Source organism: Bicyclus anynana, chromosome 26, assembly GCF_947172395.1.
Source record: "Bicyclus anynana chromosome 26, ilBicAnyn1.1, whole genome shotgun sequence".
Classification (NCBI taxonomy): domain Eukaryota; kingdom Metazoa; phylum Arthropoda; class Insecta; order Lepidoptera; family Nymphalidae; genus Bicyclus; species Bicyclus anynana.
The window spans coordinates 1,428,526-1,448,403 of NC_069108.1; the positions used below are offsets into that span (position 1 = coordinate 1,428,526).

General features: G+C 34.8%; 1 protein-coding gene across 1 annotated transcript; it reads right to left on the bottom strand.

Moving 5' to 3' along the window:
* Positions 1–1,276: 1,276 nt before the first annotated feature.
* On the bottom strand, positions 1,277–19,063 carry LOC112045581 (uncharacterized). The gene is made up of 5 exons (XM_024081833.2): positions 13,609–19,063; positions 12,304–12,435; positions 11,245–11,358; positions 9,878–9,976; positions 1,277–8,995 (listed from the first exon to the last, which is right to left on the bottom strand). Exons 1-5 carry the CDS (start codon positions 13,774–13,776, stop codon positions 8,870–8,872), a joined length of 639 nt encoding a protein of 212 aa, XP_023937601.2. The 5' UTR covers positions 13,777–19,063; the 3' UTR covers positions 1,277–8,869.
* Between the last annotated feature and the right edge of the window lie 815 nt (positions 19,064–19,878).

The following is a 19,878-nucleotide window of genomic DNA, read 5'->3' on the forward strand; positions in this document are numbered from 1 at the left end:
GTCTGTCATTTTTGAGGGGGACGAGGTAAACTCACACATCGAAAATATTTACACACCAATACTCACACACCAATAAATATATTTTGTCATTACACTATACAACTAAAAATTGAAATGCACTTGTAATTCTTACACACACTAATACAACTTAAATAGTTTAGTTTACACATCGTTTTGTTTCGTTAGGTACACAGAATATTCGTTAATTGATCGAAGTTTTGTTACTTGGCTAAAATGATCTTTTTAGATATCGTTTTATTATTATTATTATTATTATTATATAGTTTTATTTATTGTTGCTTTAACTGAGAGAGTTACGTTTCATATTATTATTATTACTATATAATAATAATATGAAACGTAACTCTCTCAGTAAACCAGAAGTTTTTGACGCCTACACAAACCAGCATTTTTAGGAAGTTAGTTAATAAATCCTTAGAGCATTTTCACAATCGATTAAGATTATAAAGTTAATTTTCGTGAGCAGCTTCATATTAATGAGGCGCTCAAATGGTTGGCGCGCTATTTAGGGAAATTCTTGATTCTGGTAGCTAACTGGGTTACCAGGTAAGGAAAATTTCCGAAAAAACGAGATAATGTAACACATAATTTGTAGGACATTATGGCTGTTAAGTTGTATAACTATTAATTATGCAAGAGTAAGAAAACAGCTGCAACAGATGTTTCATAGTTGTAATCATATTTGTCAGTCAAAGAGTAAAAATAAACTTTTTGTGTAGTTCAATGGTGTAAAAAACGAGCAAAAACTTCTAGTTTAGTCTATGATAGGTATAAAAAATCTAAACTCGTTTTCCTCAGATAATAACAGACAATTTTGTTCGTAAACATGCGTGTGTTAAATTTATTTATTTATATGTCTAATTAATAATGATTTTTCTCAAATAATATTATTGGAACAGAATTATAATTTGTTGTCATAAATATCTATTGTTACTTGTAAGATCAGTTCGGCTAAGATCGTCAGTCGGGTAAGTCCGTCAGTTTAGTATTTTTATAGAGAAACAATTTGATTAGTTGATAGGCGTTGTATGTTAATACATACTTTATCACGTAGTGTAATAGACCTGATATAAATCATTTTAGAAATGGCCAATAATATCATTGAATGAAAATTTAAATAAACTGTGCCGATCTAATTGACTAACTTTATTAAGATAAGTATCCTTAATTCAATTTAATTTTATTAAAATAAATATATTGAATGTTATTTAAGTTTTACTGAGTGTCAAGGTATTTTAAATAAAATAAAATAGAATCGTGACCAAATTAATCATTTATTTCTTTAACTGAACAATATTACTTTTAATTTTAGTGACTCTACCGCCAGTTCGGAAAGTGCAGTCTCTTGTTGAGAAGAACGGCAAGAAACTCAACAAATGCTCTTTTAAAGTATTGGTTAATTACAATTACAATATTTAGGATAATAATTAATACCTTGAAATAGATAGTTCAATTAAGTCTTAACTTCAAGACAAATCAAAATAACATTAACCATTATTACCATACAAATATACAACGACGTAATTAGGTACTATATAATGTCGTTGCAAATATACCTAATTTCACATAAGTAATATTCGGATGTTATAACTTATCGTTACAACAATACAACATAATAAAATACAGTTTACAACAAAGATATTATGTATAAAATACTTAGCTTTCATAAAACAGCCTCAGAAACACAGGAAGACACCATAACAACAACATTATTTTATATTTCCTAATCACACCGGCCAAGACGCCATTTCGTCATCATCCATGAACATCTCGATTCTTTACAAAACGCCTATTGGCTAATATTCCTTCTGCATTTGTTTGCAATAGACCAATCACACGCCATCTGCTCAAACTGACCACAGATTACTTGATACCGCGTATCCTGACGCTCCGTGTCTATGCCAGTAATTCCTCATTACATAGAATCATTCTTAGTAGTTCCTACCAGTGTTACCATATTCCAATAACGTTTATAATGACAACTATTACTTTTATTTACTTTTTAATTACAATAATGTCAGATCTATATTCTAAGTTTTATTTTAAATTCTACGTAATGATATTTGAATTTCAATTTAAGTAGAACATTACACGTGACGTCATATTTGGTCACCTAAACTTTGAAATTCGTCATGTAACATAACTGTTTGTATTTTCATTTAAACTTTATTATTGAATACAAAAATACTGTCTAAATATTAAATAATATTTAACTAACGTAAGAATTATCTGATAGGTCTAATTTCACAATGAATCATACACATATTATCAATCAGCTTATCAGCTTAACTTTCAGCTATATTTATTTTTCACTACTTTATAAAATAATCTATCACGGCCAGACTGACAAGTACTTCGCTCTCGAAGTACTCTCACATCTTTTTTCTTTTTCTTTTTTTTTTTCTTTTTCTTTTTCTTTTTTTTTTTTTTTTTTTTTTTTTTTTCAACTCATTCGTGGATTATGAACATGAATAATATATAAAAATAATGATGATGAGATGAAAATGAAAGACGAATGAAAATGTGTAGTTTTAATAATGAACATGACATGAATGAATCTTTCCTTCGCTCTCGAAGTATTTATTGTTAGTAACCTCATTCGTGGACATGAATATAAAATGAATAATGAGATGCAAATGAATAAGGTGAATGAAACGAAAGTAAGAGTTGTTAGTAATGGACATGACGTGAATGAATCTTTCCTTCGATCTCGAAGTACTTATTGTTAGTAACCTCATTCGTGGATTATGAACCTAACTGAACAATGATGAGGTGAAAATGAATGAAATGAGAAATAAATAAAATAAAATGAGTAGTTAGTAATGAACATGAAATGAAATGAAACGATGGACCATTGCCATCACACACATGATTTTTCAAAACATCTCCGGCCTTCAACACAGCACCTATCACCCGCTGCCGGTGAAATAACAGTGAAGTGTCAGGGCAGAGACACAGCGATCCGTGATATTATATTTCATATATATTTTCATTTCCGTGACATTGGCATTTTCAGTCATAGTTATAGTCTCAATTTAAGTCATAGTCATGTCACATTTAAATCAATATATTTTGTTTTTGTGTATGGTCCTTTGTAAACAAAAATAATAATTTTTATATGAACAACAATTATTCAAGTAATAACTTCAAATATTACAACTGTAGATAAAAATTCCATTCTGCATTTTTTTTAAACCAATGTACCTATTTTATGAATCTATTTAATACATACCATGTTACTCAATGTTTTGATTGTTTAAAATACTGATTTTGGTTTAAATCATTTGCATAGACAATGTGAAATAATCATTTAAGTAATGCAAATAAGATAACTGTCACCTAATAAGAGGTCACACAGCGGCTGATAGAGGTGAAATTTAACACAAAATAAAATTCTCGAGTCATACTTTAACATAGATACACTTTTCATTTAACCGATATCGTTGACGTAAGACTAACAAAGCTATAGCTTGAGCAGCAGTGAAATTGATTACATAAAGCAACATAATATATACTAAACATGAAACTAATTTAATTCAAGTTATAATTTACGAAAACGCAGCTAAAAAAAATAAATGTTCATGTTCAATTTACATATTTTTTATAATTACGTACCATTTTTTTTTTTTTTTGCCATTAAACAAATTTTTTTCTTTTTCTTTTTTTTTTTCTTGTCTCTTTCTTCTCCAAATGATATTCAGTTTACTTAATATTCGAGATAATTTGTTGCAATAATCTAATAATCTATCATGGCCTCGGGAAGAAAAACTAATATTTATATTCATTATTCACATAATTGCCGAAACTCTTAAATTATTATCTTTGATTCATAATTCATAATTCTTTATTTGCAAATTGTTAAATAAAGATCTTGATATAAATGTTGGCATACAATTTGCTACAAAATAGCATGCAAATTTAAAAAATAATCTTATAACTAAATTACATTGTCTATAATACACTATAATTATTGAAATTTACTTAATGACTATGATGTTAAAATTATTAAATTATTATTATGTCCGTTATACGTTAATTATTATTGTTTGTCAGTTAAATAGTCTTTGATAGTGTAATACCGTTTTTTTAACAATAGTTCTTTGATTTTAATTTTAAATAAAGCAACACTTAAATTTCTATCAGCTAATTTTGCTGGTAATTTGTTGTAAATTAGAGGTGCCATATGAAAAATGCTATTGCCATATAATGAAGTATTATGATGAGTGAAGCAGATTTTGTTTTTCCTCCGTTCTTTATCTGAATATTTAAATAGGTGTTTATGTAATTTGACAAATACTAAAACCTCGTAAATGTATAAACATGAACAGGTTAGAACTTTAAATTTATCAAAATATGGCTTGCAGGAATCTGTGGGCTTCAAACGGCATATGGATCGTATACATTTCTTTTGGGCTTTAAATACTCTCGGTCATAAGAATTACCCCAGAAAATAATTCCATATCGTATAGTAGCTGTTACGTAGGCATTGTACGCTACAATTACTGCTGACTGGTTAACTACCTTGGACAACATATATAATGTATATGAAAATCGGCTTAGCTTTAAACATAAATTGTCTATGTGTTTCCTCCAATTAAGACTGTCATCAATATCGAGACCTAAAAATTTAGTATGTGTTGTTTCGGAAATTTTTTTACCTAAATAATTAATGTCTAATTGTAATTTATTACGTCTATTTGCATATGTCATAATTTTTGTTTTGTCAAGATTAATAATTAAATTGTTACATGTCAACCAATTAATAATATGTCTTAAAGTATAATTTATGTCATCTAATGAAATTTGTGGATCACCAATAAAAATCAGCAAATAAAACCATCCTATGATCAGTTACTGTGGGAAAATCGTTTATATAAGTTATAAACAGTAGTGGGCCTAATATACTTCCCTGTGGCACCCCAGTTGTTACTGTTTTGGACTCCGACATATAAGCTGTCTCAATTTTATTATTTTTATCTATTCTAGTTATTTGAGTAATTTGTTGCCTACCAGTTAAATACGAATTGATAAGTGCCAAAGCATTACCCCTTACCCCATACACATCCAATTTATCAATTAAAGTTTTATGGTCCACATAGTCAAATGCTTTCGTCAGGTCCATAAAAAGCGCACAAACCGGTTTCCTTTTATCAACACTTGTCATTATCCCCTCTAAAAATTTATATATGGCCAAATTTATAGATTTATTTTTCCTAAAACCAACTTGTTCTTCTGCGAAAACATCATAACGCTCAAAATAGTCATTCAGATTATTAAATATATATTTTTCCATTATTTTTGAAAAAATGGGAATCAATGATATCGGCCGATAACAATCCATATTTTCACTGTCCTCTTTTTTAAAGAGTGGTTTAACGATAGAAACTTTTAATTTTTCCGGAAATATACCATTCTCAATACACAAATTTATCAAGTAACTTAATACTGGTGATATTATATCGGAAACATATTTAACTACTTTAGTATTGATTTCATCATACCCACAACTGTTAGTTTTTTTCAATGATTGTATAATATTTTTTATTTGTGAAGGTGTACTAGGGTTCATGAAAATTGAGTTTGATTTATTCCAAGAACTGTTATTTTTAGTATTATTTATTTTAACAGTTTTACGATTAAGGAAGTTTTCATTGAATGCCTGTGCTATCTCTTGAGGATTTTGGATTACTATTCCATCTCTTTTAATCTTATTTATATTATTGTTATTGCTGCGTTTTACTTTTAAATTATTTATAATATTCCAAGTAGCCTTAGACTTATTCTGTGAAGTTTTAATTTTATAATCATTTTGAGATTTTTGAGTTAATTGAATAATTTTCTTTAACCTTTTCCCATATAATATAAAATTTTGTTTATTCTTATTAGTCGGTTTTTTCCTATATTGCCATATTGATATTTTATAATTGTGATATTTCCAAATTATCAAAACCGTTCGGCCATTCTAAATACTGAACTTTTATAACACATATCCCACAAGTGGGGCATAAAAAAAAAATATATCATTAAATATTAAATTAATAAAAAAAAATAATGTTGTACAGGATGGCTGTAGATGAAACAAAAATAAAACGGAATAACTTTCGACAAAACATTTGAATTGGCTGTCGCTGCACTTTTTATCTACACACTTATCCATTGCAATAGAGTTTGTTAGCTTGCCCCAGCTTTTAGCATCATTTTCATTGCTCTTTTGACCGAAGCATGTCATCACAGCTTCACCGCTGCGTTTGTGCGTCAGAACAGATTGAAGTATTTTTAAGAAAACTTTCCAGCAGCGTGGAATCATCGCTCGCTCCAACGCTTTCCTTAAACAGTAAAAAAAATGTATTAGCTAATTTTATTCGATCCCACTTCTGATGTTAAATTTATTTATTTATATGTCTAATTAATAATGATTTTTCTCAAATAATATTATTGGAACAGAATTATAATTTGTTGTCATAAATATCTATTGTTACTTGTAAGATCAGTTCGGCTAAGATCGTCAGTCGGGTAAGTCCGTCAGTTTAGTATTTTTATAGAGAAACAATTTGATTAGTTGATAGGCGTTGTATGTTAATACATACTTTATCACGTAGTGTAATAGACCTGATATAAATCATTTTAGAAATGGCCAATAATATCATTGAATGAAAATTTAAATAAACTGTGCCGATCTAATTGACTAACTTTATTAAGATAAGTATCCTTAATTCAATTTAATTTTATTAAAATAAATATATTGAATGTTATTTAAGTTTTACTGAGTGTCAAGGTATTTTAAATAAAATAAAATAGAATCGTGACCAAATTAATCATTTATTTCTTTAACTGAACAATATTACTTTTAATTTTAGTGACTCTACCGCCAGTTCGGAAAGTGCAGTCTCTTGTTGAGAAGAACGGCAAGAAACTCAACAAATGCTCTTTTAAAGTATTGGTTAATTACAATTACAATATTTAGGATAATAATTAATACCTTGAAATAGATAGTTCAATTAAGTCTTAACTTCAAGACAAATCAAAATAACATTAACCATTATTACCATACAAATATACAACGACGTAATTAGGTACTATATAATGTCGTTGCAAATATACCTAATTTCACATAAGTAATATTCGGATGTTATAACTTATCGTTACAACAATACAACATAATAAAATACAGTTTACAACAAAGATATTATGTATAAAATACTTAGCTTTCATAAAACAGCCTCAGAAACACAGGAAGACACCATAACAACAACATTATTTTATATTTCCTAATCACACCGGCCAAGACGCCATTTCGTCATCATCCATGAACATCTCGATTCTTTACAAAACGCCTATTGGCTAATATTCCTTCTGCATTTGTTTGCAATAGACCAATCACACGCCATCTGCTCAAACTGACCACAGATTACTTGATACCGCGTATCCTGACGCTCCGTGTCTATGCCAGTAATTCCTCATTACATAGAATCATTCTTAGTAGTTCCTACCAGTGTTACCATATTCCAATAACGTTTATAATGACAACTATTACTTTTATTTACTTTTTAATTACAATAATGTCAGATCTATATTCTAAGTTTTATTTTAAATTCTACGTAATGATATTTGAATTTCAATTTAAGTAGAACATTACACGTGACGTCATATTTGGTCACCTAAACTTTGAAATTCGTCATGTAACATAACTGTTTGTATTTTCATTTAAACTTTATTATTGAATACAAAAATACTGTCTAAATATTAAATAATATTTAACTAACGTAAGAATTATCTGATAGGTCTAATTTCACAATGAATCATACACATATTATCAATCAGCTTATCAGCTTAACTTTCAGCTATATTTATTTTTCACTACTTTATAAAATAATCTATCACGTGCGATACTGCCCCCAAGCCAAGTGGCACGTCGATTCTCTTTCTACGATCGCTAACGCTTCGAAAACTAGAAAGATGTATGGGCATGAAATTTGCTATCGACAGGTCACGTGATCAAGATCTGCCATTCCCATACATTTTTCCAGTTTCGAAGCGTTAGCGATCGTAGAAAGAGAATCGACGTGCCTCTTGGCTAGGGGGCTGGTCCTTCTATTTATAGCTTGGCAAATTCATTCGTAACACTTCCAATGGTCCGCGGAAGCCAGGAGGGGGGGTAGCGATGGCCCGCTTGCATGACATCATACCCGCGCACTCCTTCTGCCCCGTTCGCACGACTTCATACCCGCGCAATCCTTCCCTCTGTCCCGCTCGCATGACATCATACCCGCGCAGTCCCTCTGCCCCGTTCGCACGACTTCATACCCGCGCAGTCCTTCCCTCTGTCCCGCTCGCATGACTTCATACCCACGCAGTCTTTCCCTCTGCCCCGCTCATACGACTTCATACCCGCGCAGTCCTTCCCTCTGCCCCGCTCGCACGACTTCATACCCGTGCAGTCTTTCCCTCTGCCCCGCTCATACGACTTCATACCCGCGCAGTCCTTCCCTCTGTCCCACTCGCACGACATCATACCCGAACAGTCCCTCTGTCTCGATCGTACGACTTCATACACGAACAGTCCTTCCCTCTGTCCCGCTCGCACGACTTCATACCCGCGCAGTCCCTCTGCCCCGTTCGCACGACTTTATACCCGCGAGTCCTTCCCTCTGGCCCGCTCGCAGGACTTCATACCTGCGCAGTCCTCAGTCCCAGTCCCTTCACACCCCCACCCGTCGTCCGCATATCATGGGAGTGTCGTCAACAACTTGCCAAGCTATAGTAGTTCTGAGGTCCCGGCCCGCGTGATCTGGGCTGAAAAGGGCTAGAACCCAGAGCCGTAAAGCTCATTAAAAAAAAAAAAAAATTATCAGGCGAACTTGGAGCAGTGCTGCCGGCTGCTGCTGCCAGGCAGCCGCAGCGACGCGACGCAGCTCTTGGTGCTGGAGAGCTCCTTCCTCAGCCGCACAATGTCGACCTCAGCCTGCCGCTTACGCTGGAAATGCACTGATCCATCATTATTTATTTACTAGCTAACGCCGCATGATTCCACCCGCGTGGTTCCTGTTCCCGTAGGATAACGGGGATAATATATAGCCGTGAGTCCGTGATAGCCCAGTGGATACGACCTCTGCCTCTGTTTCCGGAAGAATCCGATCTGGGGCATGCACCTCCAACGTTTCAGTTGTGTGCATTTTAAGAAATTAAATATCACGTGTCTCAAACGGTGAAGGAACATCGTGAGGACACCTGAGAATTTTCTTAATTCTCTGCGTGTGTGAAGTCTGTCTATCCGCATTGGGCCAGCGTGGTGGACTATTGGCCTAACCCCTCTCATTCTGAGAGAAGACTCGAGCTCAGCAGAGCCGAATATGGGTTGATAACGACGATTGCGGGTTGGATAGGAGTAGGGTATTAGAACAGTATAGGCAAGGAAGCGGCGGAGCGAGTGAGAGAGATGGCAGCAGATGCTCCACCGATTCGCAGAAGACGGACGGGTGGCAGGAGGCGGAGATTCGCCCACTTAGCCCAAAAATGATGTAAATTTCGTGTCTTGATCGTTTCTATATTTTATGTATTTATTTATCTATTTTGGTCTTTTCTAAGTTGCTTAGCTCCTTTAGCTCGTTTGGGTCACGTCGGAAGCAGCAATGTGGAATGTGTTACTCGATCCGTTGCTGCTTCATATAAGACGCGGAGGGTTGCGCTGGGTTTTAGTGGGTATTCCGGTCCTTGCTACGGCGAGTCCCACACACCCTCCCGAGGGTACCGCGGAGTCCCTTCTGCGACACCGCCGGGAGGGATGCGTAAAAGCATTTCCCAGCGGAAAAAAAAAGTAGAACAGTATAGGGGTAGGGAATGAGGAAATGTAGGGTACCTTGAGCTCGATCGCCAGGCGAGCTTCGACTTGCGCCACGCGCTGCCGCAGATCGGCGATGTCGCGCATCAGTCTCGCGGCTGCCAGCTTGTTGTCAGCCTGACGTACATATAAATATTATAAATAAAATATTATAAATCATATAAATATTATAAATAGTAGATCAATAGCCATAGGCGTATATAGCGGGTGGGCCGGGCCAAATCTAGAATGGTCCAGAGCCCAATCTGGAATTCTGGGCTAGCTATTTAAAATTTTATGATAGACGCCGAAATACAAAAAATACCAAGAAAAATGCGTCAGGTGACCCAAGAGCTGGCGCTTATTTGGCCCAAAGGTTAAGCCTTGCTATCCAGAGAGGTAATAGCGCTAGTGTATTGGGTACCTTGCCTCTGGGTGAACAATTAGTTGGTGTGTGTCATAATTATTTTATTTATTATAAATTTAAATGTAATATATTGTGTAAATCTTAGTTATATATTTTAATTCCCCAAGAAAAATCAATAAAATCAGTCGACCCGTTTAAGAGGCCAGCGTTCAACAACATTGTAAACGACATTTCTATAATGATTGACAACTCTGTTAAGCGGTATGTAAGGGGCTGACCCTTTAAGGTGGGCCTGGCCCACCCTAGGAAAAGACCTTAGATACGCCAATGTCAATAGCAATGCAGTTCTACAAGTATATCTAGTAGTAAATTAGGATACGTGTCTCAGAATTCTCGAGGTTACGTTCCTACTTCTTGGCTACGTTTCTGATGACGATGTTGGGCAACTCCGCAACTGAGCGTGAAGAATATCTTCCTTACATACATAGTAGTAGGAAGTTACAGATATGTGTGTTTCACAGTTCTCGAGAGTGCGTTCCTGGTTATGTTTCTCTTGACAATGCGCAACTGGGCGTGAAGAATATCTATCCTACTTACTACTAGTGGGAAGTTAAAGATAATCTCTTAGAAGTTAAAGATCTCACAATTCTCGAGGATGTATTGTAACTTCGCAACTTAGCTTGAAGGATATCTTCCCGGCTTACAACTAGAGGGTAGGATACGTGTCTCACAATTATCGAGAGTGCGTTCCTGGTTATGTTTCTCTGCAACTTAACATGACGAATATCTTCCCTACTTACGGAAACTAAAGATATGTGTCCCACAATTCTCTAGAGTTCGTTCCTGGCTACGTTTCTGCTGACATTGCACAACTGAGCATGAAGAATATCTTCCCTACTTGCAGAAGTTAAATATATGTGTCTCACAATTCTCGAGGTTCGTTCCTGGTTACTCCTGACAATGTGTGACTCCGCAATCTTAGCATGAAGAATATCTTTCCTACTTACTACAAGTGGAAAGTTAAAGATATGTGTCTCACAATTCTCGAGGGAGCGTTCCTGGCTACGTTTCTGCTGACGATGTTGGGTAGTTCTGCCACTGAGCACGGCGCGAACAGTCTGTCCGCGGTTGAACGTGTCACTCCTTGTATGGCCTGGTAAGGTAGGACAAAAAGAAAACATCTTATCACTACGACAGTAGACTTGGAGTCTATAGACTTGTCAATGTAGGCATACAGTGCCATGGGAGACTAACATTCCGAAGGACCACAGTATAAAAGTGAAAAAATATTATAACCTAACAAATGAACTAACCAAAAATGCCTATGTAGTTAGTCTGTACGCCGTAGAAGTAGGTGCGAGAGGATTACCAGCAAAATCTCTCTATAACTTGCTTAAAGACCTTGGCCTCTCTAGAAGTGCAGCTAGTTCTATATTAGAAGTGGTATCCAAAGCTGCAATAGGATTTTATCAAATTTGGCGGCAGGGCGGCAGGGAGAACAACACGAGCAGAGAAGGTGAGTGTTGATCGATCGTCAAGGAATTCCTTAACCCTACTTCTCTCTACCACGCGATGGACCCGCCTGCACGGTGAATCCATGCATTGCTAAGATATTCGTCTCACTTCCAAAAAGGAGGTTGTAATTTTTATTTTAATTTAAAATTTAAATATCCCAATCCACTGACCTCCGAGCTATTTGGTAAGAATCAAGCAGTTAAAGCGAAGTAACGTGCACGACTCCGTGCAGACTTTAAGACTTCTAGTCTAGTCTAGTCACTTCTAATCTTCCGGTCTGGTAAAGCCAATTATACTAATGCACTACTTACCCTGAGGACTTATTACAACCCTGCGTTGTGGATGGCATTATTCATTTTTCACAATTTGTATGTACAGTACATTAGTAAATTATAGATAATCCACAATTTCTTTCTTTCCCGGGTTAAAAGTTGGAAACGTATATTGGTTAAGTCCAGCATTATTGTTTCTTTTGTGAGAAATCTTTAACCCCCACTAATTTTGATACAGGGCCTCTCAAGGCACGCTACTAGTACATACCCTGGTTAAACACCTTGTGCGCGCCACTGGCAACATTATATACCTGGGCCACGGCATTCCTGGCGTGCTGCAAGTGATGAGCCTCCTCCTTCTCCAAGTGTCTCTTGAGGTGCTCTATCTCTGTCACCACGCCGAACCTCTCTCTCTCCAGCTTCTGGTTCGCTTGCTTCAGCGCCTGGAATGAGATTTCCTATAGCTCTCTATACCTACGAAATTATTGGCTGGTGGGAGGCTTCGGCCGTGGCTACTTACCACCCTACCGACAAAGACGTACCGCCAAGCGATTAAGCGTTTATTTCAAGTAGGCTCAGTATATAACTTGCTTCGATGTCGTGTACAAACCGAAAGGAGTGCGGATTTCATTCTACACCTAACAAGTTATCCCGCTTCCATCTTAGATTGCAGTGAACCTCCAAGCATAACGATCTCGAGCCGCCAGCATCCAGCGGCTCCCTGCAATCCGCTTGATGTACTCGATCTAGGATTATTTCCTGAGATGGGATGATTATCACTGAACAGAATCGACATTCAATATAAAAATTTCGTTAGCAATATTTGTAAACGCAGACCTTTGAAACGGCTCGACTTATTTATTATTTTTTCTTTGTATCTTTATTTATTTTTTATTCATAATAGACCGGCGCTTGACTACAATCATGCCTGGTGGAAAGCAATGATGAGGTCTAGGTTGGAGCGCGCTTGCCTAGAAAATGCCTATTCAATCTTGTCTTGAAGGTGCACAAATCATAAATGTTAGGAAACACAGAAGCTGAAAGGGCATTCCACATCTTCGCTGTTCTTATTAGAAACGTCGATGCGAAACGTTTTGTGCGAGTCGACTGGACATCGACAACAAAAGGATGCCAATTTGCACGGTGTCTCGCTGTTCTGTGGTAGAATGGGGATGGAGGGACTAGATTGAAAAGATCCCGTGAGCACTCTCCGAAATATATTCGGTAAAAAAAAGAAAGACAGGCCACGTTACGTCGGTGTTGAAGACTTTGCAGATTCTTTCCAGTCAGAGATTCATCACCAATGATAATGATACGTACGGTATCAGAAAAGGTGTTAACATATTTTTCAAAATATTTTTTACTTAAATGGGTTTTTCTTTACTATAAGTTGTAATTGTTATTATTTGATAGTTTAAATGATATTTTCTGTAAAATTATTAGTATTTCGGCATTCATCATAGAATTTCAAATCGGTAGCCCAGTATCCTAGGGTATCTAAATACCTGGACTGGACTATTCTAGGGTGGGCCCGGCCCACCCGGCCCACCTGCTATACGCCATGAATGTGCCAAACTTATAATCCGTTCAGAAGTTGCAATGGTGTTAACATATACCTTCAACTTCTCCTTCTTATCAAAGTGGCACTCTTCGATCCTCCTCTTCAGTTTCCTCCTCAGCTCCTCCAGCATGCTGGACAGCGTCGCTCGGTTCGCTTCTAGATCCGCTCTTTGTTGTACTATCTGGTTGATAGCTGTCAAGAGTTTGATCCCTGCGCAGTACATGCAATAATATCACTGTGTAAATTACTTAGCAGGTCATAATGATCATTTAGGTACCATTGGTCATTGAATAAAGATGAATTTTGGTATAATAGTAAATGATCATTATACCAAAATTCATCTTTTTCAATAGGGATGATGACAGTTTTTTAAATTGTATATAAATTAAGAGTATGCTAATAGTAAATAAATTTTGATAACTGTAACTTTATAAATTAAGGAATTTCCACACAAACTTTCAACCCCTATCTATTTTTCTTCCCTTCTATTTTTATTTTCGGGTTAAAAAGTAGCCCATGTTTTGTTTTGCCAAAACAAAACAATGGGAATGATTACTAGGTTTGAATATATTGGTTTTTATGATACATTCGGGTAAATAAGGTCAATTTTAACTAACTTATACATAAAAAGCAAAGATTGTCTGGATATTTGCAAAATAAAAAAAATTATAAAATTTCAAAATCTATTAAATTTTTTTTATCGTAATTAGAGGAAAATTCATACAGTTTTAGCTTCCTTACATTAAATGTGACATCTTTCAATAATTGAACTATAAACATAAACGCACAAATAACAAAGATATTAGTAATTTTGTTTGAACGCCCATACAAAACTAACGATCAGCGAGCCAACGACGTCACTAAATCGTGCCATTTTGTATGGAGCGTTTTTCAGTAATCCGCGGCAGCGCCGCAAATCTGACCCTTTAAATCCCTGTAGCTCCGAAAGTAATGATCGCAGATACCCTGTTACTTTTACAAAATTGCTTTGCTATTAGTATACTCTTAATTTATACACAATTTAAAAAAAACTGTCATCATCCCTATTCATCACAGTTTTCAGCTGTGACGTAGCTTGCCTTGGATGCCCTGTATCAAAATTAGTGGGCGGCCTAATAGACGAGAGGCAAATCCCGAAAATCTCTTTAGCAGTTTTTTATATGTTGTATTCTCCGGGAAGATTAAGAAGAAGAAGATTAAGTAAGATTGTGGATTCAATTTTACCAATGTCTGCTTTAAAACAACACACACACTTAAGACCCCTGTTGTCCGGGGGCCCCGTATCATTGCGTTAGCTAAGCCCCTGACTTTTCAGCTAGAAATGGGGTAACTAACCCAACTTTCGTTTTTATGTAGTAAACTAGATGGCGCTAGTAGTTCAAGAGGTCGCGCTAGCGTTCGTCCGTACGGAAAGTCTATCATGATAAACAGACGAATCATCAATCAACATTAATAAAGAGTTCTTATGGGTAACTTTCTTAGAGGGGGGGATCCGAAGGATGTTTTATTATGATATGTGTATATAGACAATTTTTGAAAGTGTTAATACAATTCGTATTAACGCTAATAAAACAGTAAAGATATTAGAATAAAACATACAACAAAATTTGGAATTGGAACAAGATGGCGTTAGTTCGGTTTGCGTACAAGACGAGTCTAATGAAGATGACATTAATGAACCGTCGGAGAGTGTAACGGAAGTACGGAACCTTCACTCCCCACCACTCAACCACTCTCCCAGCGCGCAATGCAGCAGCGCGTCGCGCAGCCGCTTCGCAGTTTGGATCGTGCCGCGATGCAAGAACCAGCTCATGACTAAGGGCCCCGTATGGGTTCGAAACTAGTCGGGCATACTCCGACCTAATATTACGTGAGTTTTAGCCGTGTTTCATAATCAATTAATATTATAATATTTTCTTTCGCTTATTAGTTTTCTGCATACGTTTGTATTTTTGAAGTGGGTAGTATTTTTAAATTATTTTTTTATAAATAGCATAGATATTTTTTAACAATATAAATAATTTCGTCCCCGCACCAAAACATTTCTGATTTTAAATAACATAAAAAAACATGACTTCAACTTTGAAAATCATCAAAATAAAGCTGGTTTTGAGCACTTCCTGAAAACGCTTACTTTATGTATTATTTGACTTTTTAATGGATTTACAGTTTTCAGCTACAAATGGTGTAAACTGTAAATAACTCAACTTTGGTTTTATGTAGTAAACTAGATGGCGCTGGTAGCTCAAGAGGTCGCGCTAGCGCTCGTCCGTACGAAAAGTATAACATGATACACATAGTTAGGAGGGTATCGAAGCTGTTAATTAGCCATAAGTATATGTCTACATTAAGTATAATTTTTGAAAGTGCTAGTACATTTAGTATTAGCGCTAGTAAATCACTTAAACATTAATTTTAATTAACTGACGAGCACAGCATTGTTAAAAAAATTCCCCATTCCCCAAGACTGTGATGGACATGCCAATGCATAGCTTTAAGCAATGTGTTAAAAAACATTTACTTAGTCGAGGTTACTACAACATTGATGAGTTCCTTAATGATAAAGATGCTTGGAGCCCGTTGGATCAGCTTCCACCTTCACACAGGAAGTAAAACTATAAGAAATGTAAACAGTAATTGTTATCAATTGTAAATTATAATACTGTATGACTTTTTCAAAAGAGCAACTGTTGAGTTTCTTGCCGGTATCTTCTCAGCAGAACCTGCCTTCCGAACCGGTGGTAGAATCTTTACAAATAGTCAACTGACGTGTCAAAAGTGCTTGTAAACTGAGCCTACTTGAAATAAATGATTTTTGATTTGATTTGATTTGAAATTATATTAATTTAATTGTATTTCATATTTGTGACTTGTGTTACGTTACGTCAGTACTCAGTGTTGCCAACCTCAAAAAGCTAAAAAACACTAATTCACCAATAAAAAACAGTAGAAAGCAGTAGGTAGATAAAGTATAAAAAGGCAGATTTCATAATTTTGCCCATTTATTTTAAACAATAAACAATTTTCTTAGTTGCTAGAACTCACATACATTGATATATGTATTCATGTATGATCACACAAAAAAAAACAAAAATCAAAATGAAATTATTTTCGGTTTTTGCCTCATTTTCAGAGTTCAGTAATTAAATTTTTTTTAATCATAGATATTTTTGTTGAATCCCGACGAGAGAAGATACTTCCAACTAGTGTCATTGCGTTTTATTACGTAGTGGTTATCAAAAAATGGTTGCATAGTACATATATTATTGGTGGTGGTGAACGCTAGTTGAAAAACATAAAAATAAGAAAAATATTACTCTATTTCCTAAGAAAAAAAGTGGTCGTAAAAGAAATAAAATTGAGATACCTGTACAGAAACTATCTCTTTTAAAAAAAAATGTATACTGCATGGCCGTAAAAACATATAATCATCTGTCAGAAAAAACAAAAGAAATGCCAATACAGAGATTCAAAAATCATATTTTTAATGCCCTCAGCCAAAATAGTATTTACGAATTAAATGACTTTTTAAAATTAAAATCAATTTGACTAATTTATTATATTTTTACAATTTGACATACACATAAATTAAATATTTCATTATTTTCATTACTTAAGAATTTCAGTATTGGTATAGTTATGGTAAATTTTATTTTATTTTAAAACAAATTAACATGCAGCATGTAAAAATAATTGGAACATTTAAATTAAATTACTTATTGTTTAAATATTTGCACGCCTAATTTGTGGCAAAACATGTTTGGACCATTGTATTTATTGTATCTGTTGTTACCCATGTCTTAGCAAATAAATTATTATTATTATTATAACAGTAAAAAATAGGAATGAAACAGAAAACATGGACATCAATGTGAAAACAGCAAATCTACTGTTAAAACAGTAGGGTTGGCAACACTGCGTTACGTATACGTTGAGTGAAAGTGAAAGTGAATATTACATTATTAACTCCAGGGGCGTTAATAATGTAATATTCACTAAGCTACCGCCGTATCTGCCGTATCATAACCCCCGCTCACTGGCAACTTTTAGTTGGCCGACTAAGTTGCCGAGTATACTAACAGGTACAGCAACTAAATCGCCGCAACTAATAAATTGGACGCCGATCGTATCATAGTAGGGATTCACTGTCGGTCAACATTGAATGCATGTAAAATAAATATTTCATGACATAGACGTTTATTGAGTTTACTAAATAATTCCATATATAAACAAGATTTGACCAAATGAAATGGAAAAGTCCTAGTTCCCGATAAGTTATAAAAAAAAATTATTTAATTGCCAAATTTAGGGATTTACCACAGTAATTGAACACTGAGCCCTAATTAACCATTCGCGGCCCGCGATTATTTTATCGGTGAGCCCGTCTGCGTTGAAGAAGCCGACAATCAGGGAATGCGGTTATAATCTACCGTTGTAAGCCATTCAAAAAATCTTTATATTCCTCTATCGCGCGGAGCATGATACTGTGCTCGCCTATTGCCCTTAGTGGTAGTTATATTTTTTTACATGTCACGTAACGGATACGATGGGCGACCGGTCGTCCATTTCGGAGTCAAATGGGAACGTTTTATACTCTACAGTTGAACTAATAAATTTATCATTTATATACTAGTCTATAAACCGTATGTCCTATAATTATTAACCGAAAAAGCTGAAACTTAAAAGCTAATAAAAAGTAGAAATGTAGTTTTTATCCGCTTACAAGTTAAAAAATAATATGCTTATGTTTGTAAACACGTATAGTGTGGGTAAAAATATTGCATACGTGCAAGTAGCATAGTCTATTTTATTTTCGGGATTTTAGCACTAACGTTTATCCCTTGGGGCCCGTTCAACTTTTGGTGTCATTACCCATACAAATTAAAAAGTTGCGCAACTAAGTTGTAAGCGTTGGCAACTTAGTTGTTCGATAGTCGGCCAACTAAAAATTGCCAGTGAGCGGCCACCCTAATCATACGGAGCCCCCTAGCTACAGGGCCCGCGTGAAAGAAAAAAATTGTAAAATGTTATCTTACAATCTGTAAAGCGACTACCACGACAGAAAAAGAAAATATAGAAAGAAAGAAATCTTTATGGCTACCATTATCCCACACATCACAATAGGGATGATGACAGTTTTTTAAATTGTAATAGTAAAGCAATTTTGTAAAAGGACCAAGGTATCTGTGATCATTACTTTCGGAGCTACATCGATTCAAAGGGTCAGATTTGCGGCGCTGCCGCGGATCTCTGAAAAACGCCCACAAAATGGCACGAACTAATGACGTCGTAGGTAATGTAATGATCGTTAGATTCGTATGTGCGTTCAAACAAAATTACTAATATCTTTGTTATTTATTACTACTATATTTGTATATACTAATATATTTGTGCGTTTATGTTTATAGTTCACATATTAAAAAATGACACATTTAATGTAAGGAAGCTAAAACTGTATGAATTTTCATCTAATTACGATAAAAGATTTTTAATAGATTTTGAAATGTTATAATCCCATTTATTTTGCAAATAAACTGACAATGTTTGCTTTTTATGTATAAATTAGTTAACATTGACCTTATTTACCCGAATGTATCATAAAAATCAATATATTCCTATACCTATATACCTAGTCATCATCCCCATTATCTTAGAATAGTAAATACCCTGCGATATGTGGTATAACCTAGAAAAAGGTCCCAACTCAGCATATTGCTATATGCTCCCCGTATGCAAAAAAGCATACAGCGCAGATTTTCAGCTAAAAAATATAAAATATAATAAAAATGTGAAGTATTCCGTACATTTTGAAATGTTGACCCGCTCTTTTTTGGAGTCATGTAAAAAAGGCAAGAAAAGTGTATATTTAATTTGAATTATATGCCTTTGCAATTTGTAGGAGGAAGTGGTAAATTATTCAACGAAATATTTATTTTATTTTAATGCAAGCAGTTTGTTTCTTTTTATAAGAAATCTTTACCGTTCATTTGGTACCCAAATAATTTTAATATAGGGCCCCAACAAAATGTCCATGAACTTAGCACATCATATGCCAGCATATCATATGCCAGCATATCAAAAAAAATGAGTTCTCTTCGCATGCAGGTGAGTTCTATAGTTCCTGATACTTTTAAGAAATTCATTTATAATATATTAAATATTATTTCGATATAGTCATGTTCAGGTATGATATGCTGAAATAAGAGAGTTCTAGGCTTGATTTTCAGTTATTTATTAGGTCGTGTTGTGTTCTATTATAAACTAAAGAGTTTTAGCATCTGAACTGACTGTCATAATTATTTTTTTAAATATTAAAAATCTTTAA